Raw genomic sequence first — 24667 nt, 5'->3', positions numbered from 1 at the left:
TAAAAAATTAAAAATCTAATAATTTTTTCTGAAAAAGGCATTTAGTGCGTTATTTAAACGTGCATACATATACACTATATAAACAAACATCAGCTTGATTATGTGCAATCTCGGTTTCGTTTTCTCTTCTAGAAATCGCACGCTGATTTTAAATACCTTTTGCTAGTACAATTATCACAATTTTGCAAGTTAGCATCTGTTGTCACAAAAATCTTGTCGTGAAACAGGAAAGTTATAACAGGATCGTTTAATTTGTTTAAAGACAAATGATTCTCTCATTATGATTCTGCATTTTTAATTATACTTGTAAATTCGACAGTCCTTGTATAAAACAATCCTAAGTATTCCAAAGGCAAAGTAGAAAATAGAACTCCTGAGATAAATATTTACATAATGTACGCGCGGTTGATGAGAGAGATCTAAACTCTTGGCATTCCTGTATTCTTGAATCATACATATGCTAAATCTCTTAATTTGTATCTTGAAATATAATTTTATTAATTTTTATTTAATTTTGTCTCATAATAATTAAAATTTGAAAAAAATATTTGGTAGTTAGTATTTAGATGTAATAATCAGTACTGTAAGTCTGCTCGATTATGTTATCCTCTATTTATCACCATGAAAGTTGTACTAAACACCAATATCTTAATTATCTATATTTTTCCTTTTACAACAAGCTAATCAACCATTACATATATCATTTCTAACTTCATAACCGCCTTTTGCTGGCTAAAAGAAATTATTCATCCTATGCTGTCACAGAGCCATCTATCTATTTGGTTCGCACTAATAAAAATAACAAATGGTAATCTGCTCGAAAGCAGGTCCGTGGTGTGAGTCACAACAAAAAAAATATTTACATTACTACTATACCATCCCGCCTTTTTACAATTTTTTCATGTATTTTCCTTTCCTAACTTTAACTTTTTGCTTCCATGATTCTCCTATTTTACCCTCGAGACACTTTTCTTTTTAGGATTGTGCTCAGTAGCGTCTACTACACAACTATTATATTTTTAGTTCTTACCAGCACACTAAAATACAATAACCTCCTAAGTTTGTGATGGATGACACTACTATAATTTTGAATTCAAATATTGTGTTTTGTATGCTTTATTATAACCCCGTAGGTCCCAAAGTGTTTCTAGAAATGAATATGAAATGAGCAAATGCAAAATTTCTTCTTTCAATTACCTTGCACAAAACTTTCACAAGTCATGTCGCAATTGCAAGAAATGCATTATGAGTCTCGTCTACGCCCTAGGTTCAATAATAATAAAAAGGTGCCATTATAATAGAAATAAATATAAATAGTCTGGAAATTATAATTTGAACTTGTTTGAAGTCCATAACTCTAACCACGAAACCACAATGACCAGAAAAAATATAAACTCGCACATTTTTCTTGGGTATTATACGAGGTCTGTTCAAAAAGTACCCGGAATTTTCGTTTTTTCAAAAAAATATTTATTTATTCATCTACATTAATGTGGTCCCCTTCAAAGTAGTCCCCCCCAGATATAATACACTTATGCCAGCGTTTTTTCCAATTTTCGAAGCACCCTTGATATTCACTTTTTGATATGTCCTTGAGCACTCTCAGCGATTTTCTTCAATCGAGGAAAACCGCCGTCCTTTCATGGGTCTCTTCAACTTTGGGAATAGGAAAAAGTCACACGGAGCCATATCTGGTGAATTTTTGCACTTTGCAACACTTTATTTCATTTTTTACGCAAAATTTAATACAAATTCTTTGACTTTTCAATTCTTCCATTGTAAAAATCGCCGAGCTCAGAAAAACACGTCGAACCTTAGCGACTACCACAGACAAAGTAAACAGTGAATATAGCTGAAAATTTCATCATACTTTAGGGGCATGTATACCAACACAATAAAAAAAAAATTTGACAATCAGACACTCCAGACCCGCGAAATTTAATTATTAGTAATTCCGGGTACTTTTTGAACACACCTCGTACATGTAAATAAAAATACTGAAACAATTGCTCGACTAAACATTATGTAAAATAAATACATTAGTCATAAGTTAACATAAAATATGGAGACAATACATTTTTGTTTGTAACAACAAATGGTGTCAAAACAAAAACGTGTAGAGCTTGTTTTTTGAATTGAATCGTTATGAATCATTAAAGTTTTTAAGTGCGATTATTCAATTATTTGTAATCATAAATGAATATAATTTGCATATTTAAATTATGAGGAAATGAAATACAAATAGAAAAAAAGCTCGTTTTGTAAGTGTTTGTTTTAGACTTAATTTGAGCTGACAATTTTTTTTAATACAAGTTTAATTTTTTTTAATATTAATATGATTTGTACATTATATTACCTATTATATAATATATTTATTGATGTTAATATTAACAATTTATTTTTAATTGGTTATGAATATTTAGACGTTGAGTAGATTTAGAGTAGATTTTTATATAAAAACTATAAATGAACACTTTTTTTACAGTTTCACATTCTTTCACGTATAACGACAGTTAAAATTAGATCACGATGTGTCACAAAAATGTCAAAATTTATATATTTAGAGAAAAGAATTGTATATATAGATAGAAATGTAACATTTTTTAGAGTTGTTTCTAGTTGTAAAATTTTATTACTTGTTTTACGACGTATGTAGAGTCGCATTGTCTACAAGTTATTATACCGAGTCTGAATTGAAGAAAAAAAATTAGAGATTTTTTTTATTAATTGCATATTTTAATTTGGTTACTTTTTGCATAATATACATTAGGGTGGTCCTTAATATGGACATTTTCGAATTTCCTTGCTCTTAAGAGCTCAAATGGTTCCAAATTAATACAAAACAATTCTCTGAAAGTTTTAGCTCTTAATATTGTCTTTTAGATAGAGCGCAATTCAATCAAAGTTTTGTATGGAAATAGCATGAGAAAATTTTCAAAAAATTTTCAGAGCGTCGAATTTTCAATAAAAAATGACACGAAAATTTTCACTTTTAAATCATTTGTCGCTAAGTAACCTAAACAATTTTTTTTTATTAATTTTCAAAAAAAAAATTCCATGCTATTTCCATACGAAGTTTGATTGAATTGCGCACTATCTAAAAATTAATATTAAGAGCTAAAACTTTCAGAGAATTGTTTTTTTATCAATTTGGAACCATTTGATCTCTTGAGAGCAAGGAAATTCGAAAATGTCCATATTAAGGACCACCCTAATATACATATGTCGATGTTAGAAAATAGCAAAAGCTCTTTATCATATTTTTTAATATAAATCTGATGTTAACATAAGTGCATAAAATGTTCAGGATATCAAATAAAATAAAAAATATATTAGAGAATCGTTATTTTTCCAAACGTTTCGACATACAATCTTATATCATATTCAAAGGTAATTTAATAAAGAGTAACAGATCCACAAATAATGCACATTAACACGTTAATCGCCATGTCAATCACGAGGTTCTACATGAGCCATGTCAGACATGTGTGTCTGACAAATTGACCTGAAAAGTTTTTCTTATCGGGAAATTTTTTTTAAAGAGCTATGTCAGTCAATCATATATGTGTGACAAAGTGTTTTTCCAGGCAAAAAAATTTGCCTTTGATATATTGAGTTTCCTTGATAACTTTCTAACCAAATTAGCTAATAAAGTTAACATGGATCAAGTGAATTTATATCTGATATTGATTGCAAAATCAATATTATGTTGCAAATTTATTAAGAAAATTTATGTTGCAAAAAATGAAGATTTTCGAAAATATTTTCCTATTTATTTTATGTTTCACCCTTCAGATTTTTTTACTCATATTGCACAGATCTCTAATGGACACGAATGTCTTGAATAGTAATATTTCTAAATGGGAGACTAAATAAAAAATGTTTCTTCATATTGATTTCTAAATACTTTTGACGATGTTAGGAGATGTTAAAAATTATGTATGGCCGTATGTACATAACATAGGTCTACATACAATTTTTCTGCCAGGTGATTTATCAAAAAAAAAAGAAAATTAAAAGAAATCCAAATATGTCTTTATTAACACGTTGACTGCGGTTGTCGACATCCTTTCATTCCTTCCTGGTGCGGCTGTCGATAGTATCACTTTAAATCCATCCCCAAATTATCAGCATAGTAGAAACAACTAGTTCCTACCCATACCGCAGTCAACGTGTTAAAAAAGGTCTATAACGCTGTGTGCGTTTGCTGCGCGCTTTGAATTCGGCTGTTTTTTTTTGCCCAACCTCGCTCCTAGGATTCTTAAGTTCTAATTATTATCCAAAACGAAATATTAGTTTACTAATGAGACCATTATCTTTTTCAGGTATTTTGCACAGAGGATGCACGAACGTAAACATCAGCAGGAGAGTCCGGATTCCGACTGTAACAGTAACCACAAACTTAGCCATGTACCATGCTTCACCACGGGCAGTACTTATGGGAGCATCACGTCTTCCCAGGACTTCACCCACGACAACTCGGATTACCAGTGGTTTTTGGACTACGGGTAAGCGAAAAATTGTAATTGAAACATATGTTTTTACCATCTTACCCCGGACGGTGCAATCACTGGATTGGCATTAGAGATTTAGACATTCTAAATATTACCAAAAAAGGCGCAAGTACTATAATTATTTTTAAAACTGGTTTCTACATCAGAACACCAATATGGCTGCTCTATACGAGAATTAATAATACGGTTTGCAACCAGACACAAAGAAAACAGATGTCTCATCCTAATCAATTAACCCAAAACTTTTAGTCTCTTAAGTTTCCAAAGAAAAGACTTCAAAAAACACCCATTGCGTATGTGGTGTCTGCTACGTATAAAAATGTAATTTCACATTTATTCGTTATTTCTTCTAGTCCAGTCATTTGGTGCAAAAAAAGGCTGTTGCCGGTACAGTACTCCGGGAATTCTGAAAATTGGTAATCTTATAGATTTTGAGGTGCTATTTACGAAAATCAACTTTGCCACCTCAAATTTGAACGGCAAGTTACCGCTATATTGAAAAAATGGCGTCATAAAACAGCTTTTTTAAAATATCTACTTTCTGGCTCAATCTACGATAAAAGTATCTATGTACGAATTAAACTAGAGAAAATTTACTACAATTCCTTAGAAAACCGTTTTTTTGTAAAATTGATAGTTTGAGAGTACGGCCGCCTCAAAGTCTTTGCTGCTCTCGCCGTAGTATCAATTCTGTTCATGTATGACAGCACTTCGAACTTGACCACATTCTCTCTAATAATTAATATTTTCAATGTTAAATTGAGCGAATAAGATCTAAAAATAAAATAATTCAAATATTTTTCTGTTTTTTTGCTGATTTTTTTAACGCTTCAAGCTACTTGAAGCTGTAAGGTGCTACTCAAGCTATAAGTATATTTACAGCTACTTTGCCATTGAAGTGTTAAAAAATTAGCAAAAAAAAAACGAAAAATATTTGAATTAGATCGCTTAAGATCTTATTCGCTCAATTTAACATTGAAAATATTAATTATTAGAGAGACTGTGGTCAAGTTCGAAGTACTGTCATATATGGGGAGATTTGATACTACGGCGAGAGCAGCAAAGACTTTGAGGCGGCCGTACTCTCAAACTATCAATTTTACAAAAAAACGGTTTTCTAAGGAATTGTAGGAAATTTTCTCTAGTTTAATTCGTACATAGATACTTTTATCGTAGATTGAGCCAGAAAGTAGATATTTTAAAAAGCTGTTTTATGACGCCATTTTTTCAATATAGCGGTAACTTGCCGTTCAAATTTGAGGTGGCAAAGTTGATTTTCGTAAAGAGCACCTCAAACTCTATAAGATTACCAATTTTCAGAATTCCCGGAGTACTGTACCGGCAAGACGACCAAATGACTGGACTATTCTGTAGAAACTTAGTTTTACTATTAGGGGGGCCGTTCATTAATTACGTGAGGTTTTTAGGGGGAGGAGTGGTATAGTAAGATATCACGTGTAATTATTTTTTAATATTTATTTTTAAAAATGTTCAAACATTTTCAAAAAAAATCAAAAATTTGACAGTTTTTTCAGGTAACTAAAAATACACGTGATGTTTGATGAAGGAGGGGGAGTAATTTTGATTATCACCATGTATCACCAAGGTGGAAGGAGGACCCAAAAATCCTTAAAAACTAGCTCACGTGATTAATGGGCGCCCCCTAGTCAATTATATTATTTAGTTAAAGTAGAAGTAATGCTGGTAACTTCTACTCATGGTAATTAATTTGATACAATTTCTTTATTAATTTGCTAGATCCATTACTAAAGACATTTGGAAATTATATGGTTAAATCAAAATTCTATTACAATGTACAATTTTTTAAAATACTGGAAAATTAAGAAAAGGCAAATTAGGTAGACTACACATTAAGCAATTGGATTGCTTACTAAAGAATTCTATTTGTTTTTTTTACTAATAAAAAAATATTTAAAAAATTTAAAGAAGATACTACCGCAGTTTTGAAGTATAAGTACAAAAACATAAAATTCTAAATTATTTGAAAACTATAAATGTCACTTAAACACATGAGCCATCCGTGACTCCGTGGTTAAGGCTTTGGTCTTGCAACTACAGATATGTATCACAGATATGTACCACCACGTTATTAAAAAAATGAAAATCTGTTATCACTACTGCTTGATATCAAGCTGTTCGAAATGAATATAAAACCCGAAATCAGTCACGTTATTGAAGAAATGAAAATTTGTTATACTACTGCTTGATATGAAGCTGTTCGAAATGGATATAGAATTCGAAATCAGTCGCGTTTTTGCAGAAATTAAAATCTGTTATTACTACTGCTTGATATCAAGCTGTTCGAAATGGATATAAAACCTGAAATCGGTCGTGTTATTGAAGAAATGAAAATCTGTTATTACTACTGCTGGATATCCAGCTGTTCGAAATTGATATAGAACCCGTAATCGGTCGCGTTATTGAAGAAATTAAAATCTATTATTACTAGTGCTTGATATCAAGCTGTTTGAAATGGATATAGAACCCGAAATAAGTCGCAACACCTTATAGAACACAAAACAGTTCTAATTGTTAAAATAATGTAGACATACATATACGAGGTGTGTTCAAAAAGTACCCGGAATTACTAATAATTAAATTTCGCGGGTCTGGAGTGTCTGATTGTCAAAATTTTTTTTTTATTGTGTTGGTATACATGCCCCTAAAGTATGATGAAATTTTCAGCTATATTCACTGTTTACTTTGTCTGTGGTAGTCGCTAAGGTTCGACGTGTTTTTCTGAGCTCGGCGATTTTTACAATGGAAGAATTGAAAAGTCAAGAATTTGTATTAAATTTTGCGTAAAAAATGAAATAAAGTGTTGCAAAGTGCAAAATTCACCAGATATGGCTCCGTGTGACTTTTTCCTATTCCCAAAGTTGAAGAGACCCATGAAAGGACGGCGGTTTTCCTCGATTGAAGAAAATCGCTGAGAGTGCTCAAGGACATATCAAAAAGTGAATATCAAGGGTGCTTCGAAAATTGGAAAAAACGCTGGCATAAGTGTATTATATCTGGGGGGGACTACTTTGAAGGGGACCACATTAATGTAGACGAATAAATAAATATTTTTTTGAAAAAACGAAAATTCCGGGTACTTTTTGAACAGACCTCGTATATGAAATTATTATTATAATAAAACATATCTAACAATTTAATAATTTAATGCGCAATATTGAGTCATTTTCATAATATGAGTCAAGTATATTTGGTATTACAATCAGATAAAATAGTATGAACATTATATCGCGTTTTCCATTAAATGTTTATAAAATACTCGATGCCTTACCTCATATTTCTAGTCGGTTAATTGCTATATATAATTGCAATAAATATTGGAATGTATTTGTACTTATAAGCGAGTTTATAAACAAATTATTAGCGAATAACAGAAATATGCGCAAAATGGATATTAATGTTGATTCACTATATGAAAACAATCGTTTTGATAAATTGTTGTATATGATTGCAATAATAATTTATTTAGTTGGCACTCGTAGCCAACTAACTTGTGTTGCTACAATTTATTAGAACTGAAATCATTAACAAAAGATTAGCAAACAACGTAACATGTGAAAATATGAGTTGATATTTAAATATTAATTCACGTTTTTGAGTAATACTTTTTACTAATTGACTTATAATGGCAGAAGAAGGAAACACACAAAGGTAATAAATTTGATTTTTTTGGGGTTATCATTTTTAAAGGGAATAAAAGACCAATATCTCTTATTAACTTCCCGAAGTGTAAGTTATAGTAATCGCAAAAAAATCGAAAATGAAATTTTTTACATATTTTTACGTTTCAAAGGTTTCTGAACATTTTGGCATACCTTAAAAAAATGGATGTATATGTGTGTGTGTGTGTGCGTGTGTGTGGATACAAATTTTTGTCGACGATTTCGCGAACATTGATCAACCAATATGAATACTTCAAAAAAATTCGATTCCTACGATAAGGAGACGTGCTGATTAGTAGGCAAAGGCAGGTCTAGCCGTTTCGGAGATACGGGGAAAAAGGGCCAAAAATGGTATTTCAGTTTTTGATAACGGAGCGTCCGATTTAAATAATTCAAAAAAGATTTTACTTGTATTTACGAAATGAACAACTGGTGAAATTTTTGTAAAGGCAGGGGGGTCCAGCGTCTCGGGAGATCCAATAAAAATAGTAAAAAATAATGCCATTTGGCGGTCAAAAATGAACATTAGACATATGTACATCGTGTTATCAGATATTTTATAAAGATTATAATAATAAGTACAAATTTTATGTACATTTCTATGGCTTCCGTATCAATGTTTACACGTTAGACGACTACGCGGCGTTCACGCGCTTCGATGTTTCGACTCCAAATCAGCTATGCTATTGCTTAAAAAATATGTTCAATTTTTTTATAATAAATCAAAATACAAAAAAAATTAAAATATAAAAAAATGAAATTTTTCAAAAAAGTCAAATATTTTCAAAAATTTCAAAGTTTCTCAAAAATCTAATTTTTTCAGAGTTGCAAAGTTTTTTTTAATAATTTAGTTTTCGGTACGGGAAGTTCCAGCAATTTGACTTAAGGCACGATGCCATGTACACTAGTATTGTCTATATTGTGAACACCAATTGGAACTAAAGGTTCTGTAAGCTTTTGTCAAGATACTATTCAACGGTATTTTTTAGAAGGCAACCCAATGATTACCTTCAGACAGATTTGGGGTTTATATTATAGATTGGCCTTGCTACAAGTTAGTGGCGATAAATTTTAAGTTTAGAAAGGGCTGTTATTACTTGGAACTACTATAATCTATATTTTCAAGTAAAATTAATAATACTAATACTTGCTATCAAGTTTCCAAAACGCGGTTGTCCAAAGTTTGGTTGTTCAAAGCGCGATTTGAAGAACCTAGATGATCACAGGGCTAAACGCTTACCGTCGAACAATTTTCTTTGTCAGATATTGAAAACTGTAAATTTTATGTATGAATCAGCCACAAATAAGCTCCAAGGCATCTAGAATATTTATTGCGTCAGTAAGATACTCCATATAAAGAGCTGCCTCATGATTATAAACATTAGACCGACTATTTGACGGACAGACAACAGGCTGTACTTCGCGGTTCGACTTTTGAGGTCAAAATCTCGTGACTGTTCGAGCTTGGCGATATAATAATTCTATTGTTGTTTGCTTTTGCAGCCATGGGATATAGAAAATGATTTAGTTATTATATTCATTATTAATTTGTAGAAATTAAATTTTACAACATAATTAACAGGAAAGAAGACATAGACAACTGCTCGGGTACTTGATACTTGAACGATCCTCGAATTACAAAAGAATGCATAAAATTGCATTTTTTCATAAAACTAATGTTTTTTTTCAATTCATAAACTAAGTAGTTTTAAGTGTATTGTTATTTAAGTATGATGTAAGTATCTGAAATTTTACTCAATATTCAATTTTATAACAAAATTATCAAAAAAAAAAAAAAATTTAAGACCTTTACCTAATCGAGTCCTTATACTTGAGCAAACTTCTCTTAGTCAAAACTTTTATTTGATATTAAAGCTTCGTAATTTTGAATGCATGGTATAAACGTGTATTTTCAATTCCTAAACAAATATGACAGTTTCCAGCAATTGTTGCAAAAATTAATAAATAGTTACACATCTGTCTATTTTCAAAAAAATAAACAAATATCCCTGTCTTATTGGGGGCTTAATTATTACTTGAGAAAAGCTAGATTAAAAAAAAGTACTGCCTGAAACAGATTTTTTTGTGAAACTTATGTTGATCTTAAAATCAGTGCTAAGTAATTAAATTAAAATCTATCGCAAATGTGTTTAACATTAACATGATGTTAAAAAACATATCTGAAAAAAGTAGTTAGATCTTAGGTCATACAACCACATGGTTTTAAGTTCAATTGTTATCTCGGACAGCCTAATATCAAGCAGTAGTGATATCCTTTTTCACTTCAAAATATAAATCTAACTATCTAAAGTTGATTGTTGCAACGAATTAAAAATATAACTTTTATAAATAAAATCTTTATTTAAAAACAACAATCAGGTTGTCTTCCATAATACCATTTGTAAATATAACCTAATCACAAGTTACAATTGTCAGCAAAAAATAATAAATGTTATTTAAGGTCACACATGTATCTACTTTGTTGCATCAGCACATTCTTTAAGTAGATGAAAATACCTGTTTTGTAAATGGAAAACGATGCACATGGATTAGAAAATTAATTATTTACACTTAGAGAGTGCAGATGTAATTGGTTCGGAATTTTCTAAACTTGAAAAATATCAAATTATAATATACCACAAGTTTCTATTCCTTTCTTGGATATTTTAATATCAAGCAGTAGTGAATTAGTGATTAAACCTGCTAGAGCATTTAGCCTTCAATATTATTTTTATATTTCATTACACGACGTTCTACATATTTATTGAAATTCTATCACAATGATTTTTGAACATACATTACTTTTATCTTCATATCCTAGTTAATTTAGTTTTTTCACGAGGACTACAATAGTTTAGTAGTATTAATACAAAAACTTATTTACTATATAAATTTAACGAAATGTAACTTAGAAGGACAACCTCAAGTTTACTCTTCTGGGATTTTGATGAAACTTGGCATGGTGATAGAGTTGCTGATTAAAACGAACTCCTTAAAATATTATAGGCATATGAGACATATTTTATTTGTAACTATTTGTTTACATTGTTTTTCATCTATTCCTTTTTGGCAATGGGAACAAAAATAAAGTATCATTCTCAATTACTTTTGACATCAACTTTATGGTGACAAGAGGACAGTGTATGATATGATAGAGGGGCGATACATGTAACAAGAAAAAAAAAATCGATTTTTTTTTCTTTCATAAATCGTTACAATAACATCTCAAAAATATGCCTGTAAATATTCAAAACAAAATTATCATTATTTATACAATAAAAACTCATTTAAGTGCCACGCCTCAACTCGACGCTTGAGTGCTATTGTACTCTTATCTGTTTCTGTGTCAAAACTTTAAACGCGTTTTTCTCAAAACGACATTTTTGAAATTTGCGGGCGGGATAACTCAAAAAGTTCTCAACCGATTCCAATGAAATTTTGCACACATCTACTTTACAGTAATAGCTTCTAGTTAAACCTCAAACATTCCAAAAATTTTTTCAAAAATTAACCCTTTTACCAAAAAAAAAACATTAAAAAAAAGGTGAAAAATCGAACTTTTTTTTTCTAAGGTGTGCCAATTTACGATTTTGTGACTTTTTTAATTTTTTTTTGGTTTAACTAGAAGATATATGTTTTATGAACACGTACAAACTAATTTTTTTAAATTCAGATCACCGTACGAAAAGTGAGAACGCCCGCAAATTGATGGCGTTTTCCGAGAGGGTCTTGGCAGATTTATTTTTACGGCAGCCATTTAAAAAAAAAAATAAAAAAATTTTTTTTTGTGTATTTTAATATATAATAAATAACCCTAAAAAAGTTCAAAAAGATTCAATCATTCCTTCCCAGTTTAAAAAGTCCTCAAAAAATGGTAAAAATTAAGGCGATTACATGTATCGCCCCCCTTAAATGATTCTAACGCGGCCTTCGGACGTTATTGCGCACAATGCTTGTTTATGGGATCTTACAATTAGAACAAATACAAGTACAAGCAAAAGTTGTCACTGAATTGTAAGGGAAAAAATCATAATAATTTAATAATAATATTTTAGTTAAAAGGCAGGTCTAGTAATAGTTAGTTTTTTCTCATAAACGATCAAAGATTTTTTGGCACAGCAATCTGAACTAAAAAGCCCTATAGAATGTTGTGATGATACTCCCTCATTATGTGCACTTGTTTAGAAGACAGTTATCGGAATTCCAGGAATGTCGCAAAGGGCTAATTTCTCTCGGAAACTTATTTCCATCTATATTTTTAAGTTAAAAAGGAGATCACATCTAGTTCTACGAAACACCCAAGTTCGAATTTTTTTTGTCAATCAAAATTTAAGACAAGTTCGAATAATGACTTTAGATTTGATTATCTATTCAGCAACAGTATTTTGGAATTATTGAAAGTGTAGTAGACTTATTCTATGACAATTCATGAAATAATTTTCAAAAATATCAGAATTTCATAGGAGAATTGGAAAGCCCATTCTCAATAAAAAAAATAATAATGTTTAGTAATATAAATATCTCGCCTGAATTAAATATTCAAAGATATTGATGAATGACAAGAATGTTCTACTTAATTGTATAAAAAATGGTTGCACGGTTTTGCAAAATTTAATTTTTATATATAATGGGCATGGATATATATATATATATATATATATATAATTTTTATATTTACATTTGTGTATGTATTATATATTCAAGATGAAGGTTACGCTTTCCATTACTAATTTGTATAAATTAGACACGCATCATGCACATAGTTTCAAAAATATATTGAACTTATTTTGACATTGAGTACTTATCTGAAAATCATTGCAAAGACTCTATAATGACGAATTTATTACTGATTGCATGAATAGTAAAAACAAAAAAATTAAAATGTAGTTTAAATATAAATTTGTTTTGTACTCGTTTTATTTTATTTAGATCTATGAACATCAATAAATATATATTGTAATGCAGAAGTTTAAAAAACCAAAAAAAAAAAACACACCACCTAAATTTAGTTTTACACTTTCATTTGAAAATTGCTTATATAAAGTGTTAGTTTATTTTCTTTTGAAAATAAATGTTTTGGTTTTTTTCTACGTTAATTTTTAATTTGTTGTTCATCTATCATAGTTGGATAATTTTTTTTGAATCGTTAATTTTGTCTTCAAGCATTTTAAGATTTATGCCTACATATAGTATCACAGTATCATATGTGTATACTTCATAAATAATTAGGATTAAATTTTTTTTGCTAATTATGGTATAACGTGGTTGAATAATCAGTCTAATCCATTATTTTTTTCCCCAGGTACCGAGAACCAGGAAATCACCAGCATCCAGTGAGTGTACTGTCGTCTCTAGCGAATTCGTATACTGGCATCGATAGTTTGGGATACTACGATGTCATCTCCAAAAATTTGGACGCCAATTTGGCCGAAGCTGATATGGAGAGCTTTCGCACAGAGGACATACACTCACTGCTCACTCACATGCCCACCATGTGCTCGGATATGCAAATGCAACAGGAGGTAATAAAAACAATTTGAGTAATATTAAGGAGTAGTAGATCATTTATTTCTTATAATAAAAAATATTGTCGTATAATTTATTGTGTTCAATTGGAAAAGTAGAGCTAGTCTGTAGGTAAGCGGTTAAAAGCAGCGGGACTTGATTCAGAGGTCCCGGGTTTGATACCTACTTTGAACAACTTGTTGTCAGGCAGTAGTGACATCGGTTTTTACTTGGAAATTACGTTTATAATGACAAAAAGTTGCCAAAGATTATCATAATTCTGAAAGCTTCTCTTATTTTAATAGAATTACCAGATGCTACAGTTTCACAATTTCTTCTGATCTTTCAATTTTACCATTCAAATATTTATCTATTTTTGCAAAATCTTATTAAGCTAGAAGAAACAGAAAATCACAGTTTTGGCAAATGTCTTAAAATCTTATTCTTGAATTCATTTATTACTTTTGAAGTATTTTGAGTGGGCACATTTACGTATGCACATACTCTGTTCATTGCCAAAATATTTAGCAAAGTCAAAACAACGAACTTGATTGCAAAATTTAGAAAGTAAAGAAACATGATATTGTAAACATGGGCTTATAATGTAAATAAATATCTTAATCGTAAGAACATAATTTGGGACAATAATGTATATTTGAGAGTATGAAAAAATAGCTCAATTTTTTTTTAACTGCGATCAGAAATAAGAGCTCTATATGCTTGAATGAAGATACTTCTCAAAATTCCTTTTTTAAAAGGCAACTCGTGCAATGATATCCATTTTTACTTGAAAATTTGGATCAGAAATATGTTTCCAAGTTAAAATATCACATTCTCAGCATTGCAGCATTAAATTAAAAATAAGTCAGCAATATTAAAGAAATTTTAATATTAAAAATATATCAAATACAGACAACAAGATTTTCCTATATCTATGTAATGAATTTATTATCACAATTTCTGTCTTTATGATGAATTTTTTAATGGTGCAGTAATGCCGAGTAAGGGCTACTTTCACTTGGAAACATATTGCTACCTGTATTTCCAAGTAAAACCGATGACAAGCTGCTTGACATCAAGTTGTCCGAGATGGGTATCGAATCTGAAGTTTGTTATTTTATTCCCGTAGCTCAGCGATCGGGGAACTATTTTAATCATTACCCTAGAATTTTTTTCGTCTAAGTTGATATTGCCCCCAAAAATGCAATTTTTACCCCATTTGGGGAAATTTACCCGGTTCCACAACTACTGCCAAAGCTGATCCTTAGTAAAAACCAATATTATTTATTTCCTATAATTTGTAACGTTCAGAATATAAAATTGTTTTTTACTATAATTTTTATCGTTAACTGATTTTATTTAAATGTGTTCAATCAGAAATGAAAACAAATAGTCTGATGTGAACTTTTACAAACACTTCTCGTTTTCTTTCTTATCAGAATCATCACAAATGCTATCACGCACTGACACGAAAACAATGTGATCTCATTCGATGTTGAAAAATTTATGTTGACTAGCAAACATGTAAAATGCTTTTTGAATACTAAGTATAGAAAAATTAAGAATAGATAGTTTTTGCCAACTGAAATTTACTTATTTGAATGATAGATTTATTTACTATTATAGAATCATTATGATCAATTATATTTTTGATGCACATGATAATTTATCTGGCGAAAGTTAAATCTTTGGAGCATATAAAAAAGTGATAAGATGTCTCTTCATTAATAGAGTACAAAATAGTTTTATAAAAGTACATTAAAATTGAGAGCATTCTGTTTTCTTTATACCCGGACATCCATCACTGGATTGGCATTCAATTTAGAAATTCCAAGTATTACCAAAAATTTGCTGATGTTCCATATAAAATAGGTAAAGATTAAAAAAAAAAACTTATTCTTACATATTCATGAAAGAATATTTCTTAACGCTTTAGGTAGTATTTTGTTGTAAATTATCTACTATTTAATATATATACCTACATTATTTAATATTTCATAAGTCGTTTATAATTTAGCTAGAAAATATGTTACGGCACAAAAAATTCAGACTTCCAATAATGCGGTTAATATAAATTTTATTCTAAAAAAGTAGATTGAACTTATAGCCAAAGATTTCCGGTTAATTTTACCGGAATAAGTAATTTCCGGATTTCGCCATGAGCAAAATCAATCGCGCGGCACCTTAATGTAAGAAGATTCTTAAGGTCCATGGGTAAAAAGGACCACAGATCTAAAAAACAAGCAATTTTACAAGATATAAAATTATATTAACACTTTCCACTCGCGAATTCCGAGATTTATATGAATTTTGCCGTCGGAGCGGCGGCATCCGAGTTGAAAGGGTTAATTTACTTATTCAGAGTCTACTAACAAATATTTTTCCGAAATACTAGAGCAAAGTTATATACAATAAAGTCTTGATAAGAATGCTCTCATAAAATTTGTACTTTGTAAAATCCTCTTTAAATTAAAAAAAAACGACGTTAGATCTGTTTTCCACGTGGCTGTTTTCTTACCTCGCCTATGAAGCAAAAACAGACTCACAGAATCACAAATTTTAGGAAAAAAGTGGAAAAAATTTATAATTAGGAGTAAAGTGGTAATTTTACAGAACATAGTTCGATGGTTGTTATTTGATACATGTTATGTGTTGTCATGTAGTATAATTACTGAAAGGCAAATTGGACCTTCAAATTTAAAAATAGTTATGTATATTTTTGTTATGAATTCATCTTGCCATAAATAATTATTTTTTATTTCGATTAAATTCTCAATTTTTTTTATTCTAGCCGGAGAGAAGAGGAGAAATGTTTGCCAGTATTACCGGATCAACCCTGGATAAAATAGACTTGGATGTTTCTATAGGCGCCAGAAGTATTTCACAGGTAATGATTTTTTATCTATAAAAACGAATAAAATTTTGCAATCACTATCGGTAACACTTTCTCTTGGGTAACATTTTGTAAGACAAAAAAACATTCACAGTACTGGTTATGTACATTGAATGATTGAATAGCACATTGTTGTATTATGAAATAGTTTATTTTAATTTATTGATAAAAATAATTGAAACTGTGAAGTAAAAGTATGGTTAAACTGTAAAATGATAATTTTATTAGTTAATAAAAATAGGTTTTTTTGGTACACCGTAAAATAAATTTTAATTTCTAACTGTAGTTGAACTATTGATTGATTTTTATAATCATTCGACCTACTTATATTTATCCAAAATATTATTAATCAATTTTTCTAAAAATATTTTTCAAGTATCATCAAGCACTAATTTACAAGAACCTAAGTTATGTAACGAAATCTATGCATTATTATATGCATTTAGGATTTATAAATATATTAATTTACATAATTTGGTTGCTTATAAAAAGTCTATTAAAAATTTCCAAATCGTTCGATAACATATGAATAACATTCTGAAACATAACACATTTTTAAAGACTTTGATTAATAATAAAATTATGCAAATGTGCGTTCCATATAGCGCTTAATTAATTATAAAAAAAATTGATAAATGAATCATTTTGAGTTATTTTTCAAACATAAGTTATTTTTTAATTTAAGATCAGTGTGACGAGAAAGTGGCAATGATTAATATGCGAATATTGAAGATAAACTTTTTTTGCTGCGATTTACATATTTTCAAGTCATATGCAAATATTACTGCGACATAATTAAATTATGCTAATGTGAACTTGGAAAAAAAATAACACTGTTTAGAAAATAGAACTCAATAGATCGTGTTTTTTCTGCATATACATATTATATATATATACATATATATATATATATATATATATATATATATATATATATATATCAATTAAAATTATGTCATCGCTTTTTTTCTTGAACGTATGATGTCAATCTAGATGCCCACGATGTTTCATTTTTATGGATCACATTTATTTTAATTTTAATGTTCTACTAACTATGTACTGATGACAAATAATTTATTGATTCCAAACATATAGATTAAAAAATTCGTCATTTTTGCCTTTGAAGAAAAACACGTTAAACGCCATGTCAGTTATATGTATCTGACGCTAAGAAAAGTTCTACCTGAGCCATGTTAGATATATCGAATTTTGGCAAGAAAAAAATGTTTGATACTTGAGTTCATTTTGATCTTGATATGATCATTTTTAACTAAATTATATTAAAAAGTTACCATGGTCTATGTGATTTTTTTTCGGATTTATTGTGGCCTTTCATTTACGATACTTTCATACCATTTGCAACATGGTCAGGTTTTTTGCAACCTATTCAGAAAATTTGCAATGTTTTCAAACATTACAACATTTTCTGATGATCTACATCTTTTTTTAAATAATTTACAAAATTTTCAAAAAACTCCAACCTTTGTAGACAATTTATAACCTTTTTGGACAATATGCAAGAGATAATTTACATCATTTGGGATAATTTACAAGATTTTTAGGGCAATCTCTCTACATTTTCAGACATTCAGCGCATTCAAACAATTTATCTCATTCATGGTCAATATACTAGATTTTTATACAATTTAGAATATTTTCATATAAAATTCACAACATTTTCTCAGACATCCAGAACATATGTAAATATTAATAAAAATCTAGTAACTAGCATTTCTCCTTATGGCAAGTTGCATGAACTCTTCCGACAAGAAATGATATTCTATTTATTCCACCTTTTCGGTTAAAACTTAAAACTTACATTACCAAATTATGTTTTTCCAACATGCTTATAATATCTGTAATTATATAAATTTAATTTTTTTTAGCAAATTTCGATTCATTCGTTTTAGGTTTTAAAAAAGCCTTTTATATAAGTGTAGATATCAACTGTAATCAGTAGTACCTACGAAACACCATAGAACTCGTACAGATGTTTCGGCAAAATGCTAATCTTCGATTTTTCTAAATTTAACAGCTTATCGTTGGCCTATAATATTTTAGAATGTTATTTCGTTCTGCAAAATCTATCGTTATACGAAGTTTCATCGAAATCGTAAAAAAAATGTTTAACATCTACGAAGAATCGGTTCACATACATACACACATACTTTTTCCAAATTTGGTCTAATTCGATTCAGAATGACTTGGAACGTCGAGGGAACATAATTAGCAAAAATCGGTTCACGTACACATACACACAAACATACTTTTTCCAAATTTGGTTCTAATTCGATTCAGATTGACTTTGAATGTCGAGGAAACATAATTAGCAAAAATCGGTTCACATACACATACACACAAACATACTTTTTTTAAATTTGGTCTAACTCGATTCAGAATGACTTGGAACGTCTATAAAACATAATTAGCAAAACGGATTTTTTCGCAAAAATAAACTCCAAGTTGAAAAAAATAGAAGAAAACTGATGTTTTACAATGCAGGCCTTAATGAATATTCTTGCGATTATTCATAGTGACCGCATACTCAATTTTTACTTTGCTGGCAACCATGTGTACATCTTATCACTAATCTTACGTTACTCGTCCAACATTCAATATTTAATTCATTATAATTCAATTATTATCGGCTTATGCAAATGAATGTGTGACACTTTCAGTGCGATGATCTTTCGGCATCGGTACGAGATAACATGTCCATCACCAAGTCGGAGCTTCTGTTCTCGCCCGTCAAAGAGACACCGATACTGGACGTCAACTTCAGCGTCGATTCCCTGGACATGCTTTCCGAGCAGGATCTGATATTGACGTGCCAGGCCAATAAGAACAACTACACCATCGCATTTGAAGGCAGCATGACCATGTATTCGGAGGAGAGCGAATATTCCGAATTGGGTAAGTGGAAATATTGGAAAATCTTTATTTGTTATGCATAAAAATGTCAGCCCTATTAGATTAATTTTATTAACAAAAATCATCAAATATGGATGGATTAACCATTGGGTTACCATCTAAAAAAATATGAAGTAAGGAGAAGTTTCAGCCCAACAGCTCATAGGACGTAAGGTTTTGATTGCTGTTAAAAATATAATTAAAAAAAAAATTGTTATGCAATTTTTTGGTTCGTCAAGAAGAACCCAAACGCGTTAACGTTTTGATTCAGTAACTCATTATGAATTGATGCTTAGACATTATGTGCGACAATTATTTTGGATGATAACTTCTTTCCTTAAAGTTTATTTATATTGTTTATTTGGCAATCGTTCAGACATTTCAAATAATATTTTTTTAGGTTATGTCAGTAGTTTTAAATTGTAACTGCAAAGGCCTTGTTACGTAAATGGTGCTCTGCACAAAATTTCTTACTCGTATCGATTTATTAAGGGGCGTTTGATGATATTTTTGAGAAATAATGGTTCAATACAATATTCAACAATTTTTGTTCAAAAGATAAATCATCAAGTGGATGTAATCTGTAATGGCTTCATCTTCTTGAACAATTCCATTGCCCATTCTTGGGACCCAAAATAAATAATTTTATGAGAACATTCGTAACTTTCAGGTATTATTTTGATTTGATTTGATTTTAATTCTGATTATTATTTTGATATTTTTGTTTGTTTTGGAAACTAATAACTAGAAAAAACTGATCACACTGAATTTTATACAGTTGTTTTGTAGTAGGTATGACTAAGGCTATAGGTGGTATGACTAAGGCGACTAGCCGCAAGGAACGTTTTTGAAGAACGAAAAAAACCTATTGTAACAATAAACAATGAAGTTTAGTTAATCATAAGCCTAATAAATAAATTTTAAGTAATTGCCAAAAAATTTCTTTTACTTTAATTGCGCTGTATAAGTATTGTAGGCGTATTTACTTAGGGGGTACGACTTAAGCAACCTTACCCATATATTGAAGAGATATTAATGAATTAATTTTTTCTGATATATAACAACAAAATTTCTAAGATTTGTCTATTTTATTTTAATTTATTAATTATATTTTGTATTAATATTGGATCTATATTTCTTCGCCGAATAATTGTTAATATATTGACTAATTGACAATATTTTAATTATTTAACAATACAGTCTTAATATAAAAATTCAATGAGAATACATCTGCAAAATCAAATCAATCAGTAGTATAGTATACTCAAAACTCAACTCTACTTTCATCTACGCATGCTGATAATTGTATTTGCTGCTGATTTTATGAAAATGTTTTTCTCCATCTTTTTTAATCATGCTAATGATTCCATGTCATTGTGTATAGATTATTATCTGCTTTTACAATATTGACTATCTTTCAAATTATCATTATTATTCAAATATTTACTCTTACTCTTCGAGCAAACGACAATTGTCGGATGTAATGATAACTCGTCAAAAAGAAATTTCAATAATTTTCTGAAGTTCAAGTTTTACTATTTATTAGAATAATAATATATTTCTTATTTTAGAAAAAAAATTCGGTGAAGAAACAGAACGTGAGCAAGACAACAAATTCTGTATGCTCCTCAATGGGTTCGGAATTGGGCTACACCACCTGAGTCAACTGAAGAAGCGATCCAGTGAGATGCTGCTTTTGAGGTAATTTTCTTTATAAAAATATTATTTTTTTATTAAAATGCTGTAATAAATATTATATTTCTAGACATCACAATATGTCTTGTGACGATACGTCATTGGGAAATAATCATAGCATGATAAATGTACATAAAAGTCGGAGTATGCCAAATTTAACTGAGGGCGGTTGCAGTTCCATTGTGAGGAAGCGTTCGCGAAGAAATATAGCCAAGGCTAGGAACTTATTCGTAAGGATAATGGTTTTGAATAAAAATTATTATTATTTGATGGTTTTGTTGTAAATTTAATATTTTTTCAGTTAAATTCAAAATTGCCACTACACACTCGCGATTCAAAGTTATTCAACGCTTCTGGATCACTTTCTTCCGACATGGGCGGTTCGAATAATACAACGGGAGGCGGACAAAATGTCTTGAACAAACCGAATCATTATTTTAATCTGGTTCAATTGTTTATGAAACAGAGGAGCATCAGCAACGAACGCATGAGCATCTGCATGGACCAATCTTCAGAATGTTGGGGAGCGAGCAATTCAGAAGGCGACAGCGGCGAATCCTATGCCAATGAGAATGCTTACAGGCAGAATTCACCAGATGTTAAAATTTTAAATACCAATAATAGATTGATCTCGATCCAAAACAATACCAACAATGTAGGAGATACAGAACTGAAAACTTTGAGCAAGAATACGGCGGTGAAATCAATTTTCAACGAGAATAATCTAACTCAAACCAATTGTAAAGAATCCAAACACTTGTTTAATGTGAATAATAACAATAGTTTCGAGCACATAGTTTGTAATAATCATAAAAACCGTTTTGGGAGATTGTACAATGCGAGTGGCAGTGTTTCCTCCAACGGCAGTGTTAGTGTGTTGAGCTGCAGCTCATCAGAAGGTACGCAGAATACCAAAATTCCCCAAATCAACTGTTTGTCGAAAATTACAAATAGGACCCATTGTCAAGCAGCGGCGGCCATAGATTGTAGTGTACAAACTTCTTTTCTAGCGAATTCGTTACGTAGACATTGTGATAAATCTAGTCAAATAAGTGATTTTATGAAAGTGATTGAGCCATCGTTCTTGTCTAAACTCAAAAACAACGATAAGCAGATACCCATATACGTAATTTATCCAAATTACACGTTGCCGAACTTGAACTTTTTGCATACAAACAGTGATTGCAGCAAAATGCTGCTATACCCGTTGAAATACAAAAAGTTCAGTCAGGCTGACAAAAATGTAAGTTTTGCACACCGTCGGCCACTATCTTGCAATGATGTTGAAGCTCTTCGTAAAACAGGCTTTGGACATATAAGAGATTGGGATTCCCTAACCATGCTCTTGCCTTGTGAATACCGGAAAATTTTAGTTGACATCCCGGAATTATCAGAACACATGAAGGACAAAAAAGAAGATTTTCTAAAGGCTGAAGAAAAACCATTGTTTTGTGTATCACCCCCTGCAAGGCACAAACAGAGGCCTTTGAGCTGCGATGGAAATGTTTTAACGGGAAATCACATTACAAATGTATCTTCTAGTTCTAGTACAGCTACTCAACCTTCATCTGGATACAGAGGATCATCCACTATCTTAACAGATTCATCTTCACAAAATAGTCCTTCCTGTAACACTAATGTCAACCCATCATTTGCTTATCACTATGATAATTCTAGCACCGAAGCAATGCACGAGCATCACAGACATATATCAGGGATACATGAAAACATGCCTGATATATCAGAAGCTTCTCCTCCCAGGCCACCTTTACCAAGGGGCCTAAACCGCACTTCTAGTAATACCAAATACCCATCAATAATTCAAAAAAGATTTAGTGCTTGTGACGTTATACCGGACAATATAGAATGCAGCAATATGGATAAGGCGTCCAAAAGAATTTCATTGGATGATCCATACCAGCTGCTGAAACAGTATCAAGAAAATACCAAAGAATCCAAATGCAATAACTCAATAATCACCAATGCGAGGAGACAGAAAAAGTATGCTGAAAGTCTCAATTATCTGCAATACCTCGCAATGAACAATAAAAATGAGTGCTACAAAGATGATTCAGTGGAACTGAAAACTAATAATGCTGAAAACGATCTGAATAATTTAACCAAGAAAACGTTTGCTCATTTGAAATCGAATGATTTAACTGTGAATCAAATTAAAGGCAGTCATCTTGAAACGCCTCCCAATTCACCAAATGTTTCTGCAATTGTTAATCGCTTATCTTATGTAAGTATTGAAATTTTATTTGAAAAAAAAAAAAAAATTATATTGAATATAATTCAATTATAATGTTGATTTTAATTCCAGGCTAAGAATGGACGTGCCATGAGTAGTAATAAGGACATAAATGCACCAGCCGATAATCAATCAGAAAAACCATTATCAGGAATCAACAAAAAGCTTGGTAAGAAATGAACAAAAATAAACTTATTTGTACATTTGTGAATAAATATATCTAAATATATTTTATTATTATTTTCCAGTGTTAGTGTCAACTGTGACAAATGCAGTGGAAAAAATAATACAACATTTTTCAACTGCTACAAATGAAACCGAGTTGAAAGTTTTGGGTGATTCTTCCCTTACACCAGCCTGCAGAAATTTAATTCTCCTAACATTTTGTCCAGCTTTGTTTGCATTGTTTTCTGATGGACTGAAACCTAATATTGAAACTTCTTTTGGAAATGTGAGCAATACCGTTTGGCATGTTGTGGAGGCATCTGCACAATTAGGTAATTAGAACTTAGAAATAAAAAATTGTTCTACTTAATTACAAAGAATATCAAGACATATATTATTCAATTCTAGGTCCAGTAACACAATCTTTGAGTGAGCTTGTTATGGCAATAAATGTTAGTGGCATCACGGACATTCTGGATAAATTTAATGCCTTCATTTTTGGATTGTTAAAGTGAGTTATTAAACTACAAACTTAGAAATATTGAAATTTAAAAGAAATCTGGTTTATGATCAATTTATTATATCTTTAGTGTGCACTCACTGGATGGATGGGTAGCCTACATCAAGACTCGCGAATCTGTGTTAAAGAAGCATTATTCAGAACATTCTTTCATGTTATTAGACTCCGCTGGTGGAAATTCTCATCGATCATTATTTGACACCTTATTGGCATCATTAGAACCATTATCTATCCTACCATTCACCTACAAGCTTTGGTCCATAATACAAATAGAATGAAAACAGCTGATAAAAAATTGTTAGAAGACTTAGAGAATGAAACAAGGCGCGTTCCAGAAAGACTATCTTACAGAGGCCCATGAGTACAATCGATACAAGTTTATAATGGAACATGAGGATACTCAAGGAAGCGTTGGTCTGATGTTCCACCAAGCTATTTTAAGCATAATGCATACGATCATTTGATAAGCGATGTTGAATATTGTGATAGCTTGGAGAATGATAATACAGTTAA

The 24667-nt window shown here is 30.4% G+C and overlaps 1 protein-coding gene across 1 annotated transcript; it reads left to right on the top strand.

Moving 5' to 3' along the window:
* Positions 1 to 4325: 4325 nt before the first annotated feature.
* LOC113374360 lies at positions 4326 to 24432 on the top strand (the record flags this gene model as incomplete). Its single annotated transcript, XM_026614456.1, has 11 exons — positions 4326 to 4508; positions 13518 to 13737; positions 16512 to 16607; positions 19292 to 19526; positions 21095 to 21224; positions 21289 to 21448; positions 21520 to 23460; positions 23542 to 23638; positions 23718 to 23966; positions 24043 to 24145; positions 24225 to 24432. Coding segments are annotated over 11 exons (3622 nt in total), but the record flags the coding sequence as incomplete, so codon positions are not given.
* Between the last annotated feature and the right edge of the window lie 235 nt (positions 24433 to 24667).

Source organism: Ctenocephalides felis, unplaced genomic scaffold (genome assembly GCF_003426905.1).
Source record: "Ctenocephalides felis isolate EL2017-DRISC unplaced genomic scaffold, ASM342690v1 CF-g0.4_SCAFFOLD_01741, whole genome shotgun sequence".
NCBI classification, from domain to species: domain Eukaryota; kingdom Metazoa; phylum Arthropoda; class Insecta; order Siphonaptera; family Pulicidae; genus Ctenocephalides; species Ctenocephalides felis.
Note: the sequence above shows the minus strand (reverse complement) of the source record. Positions and strands in the feature narration are given on the sequence as shown.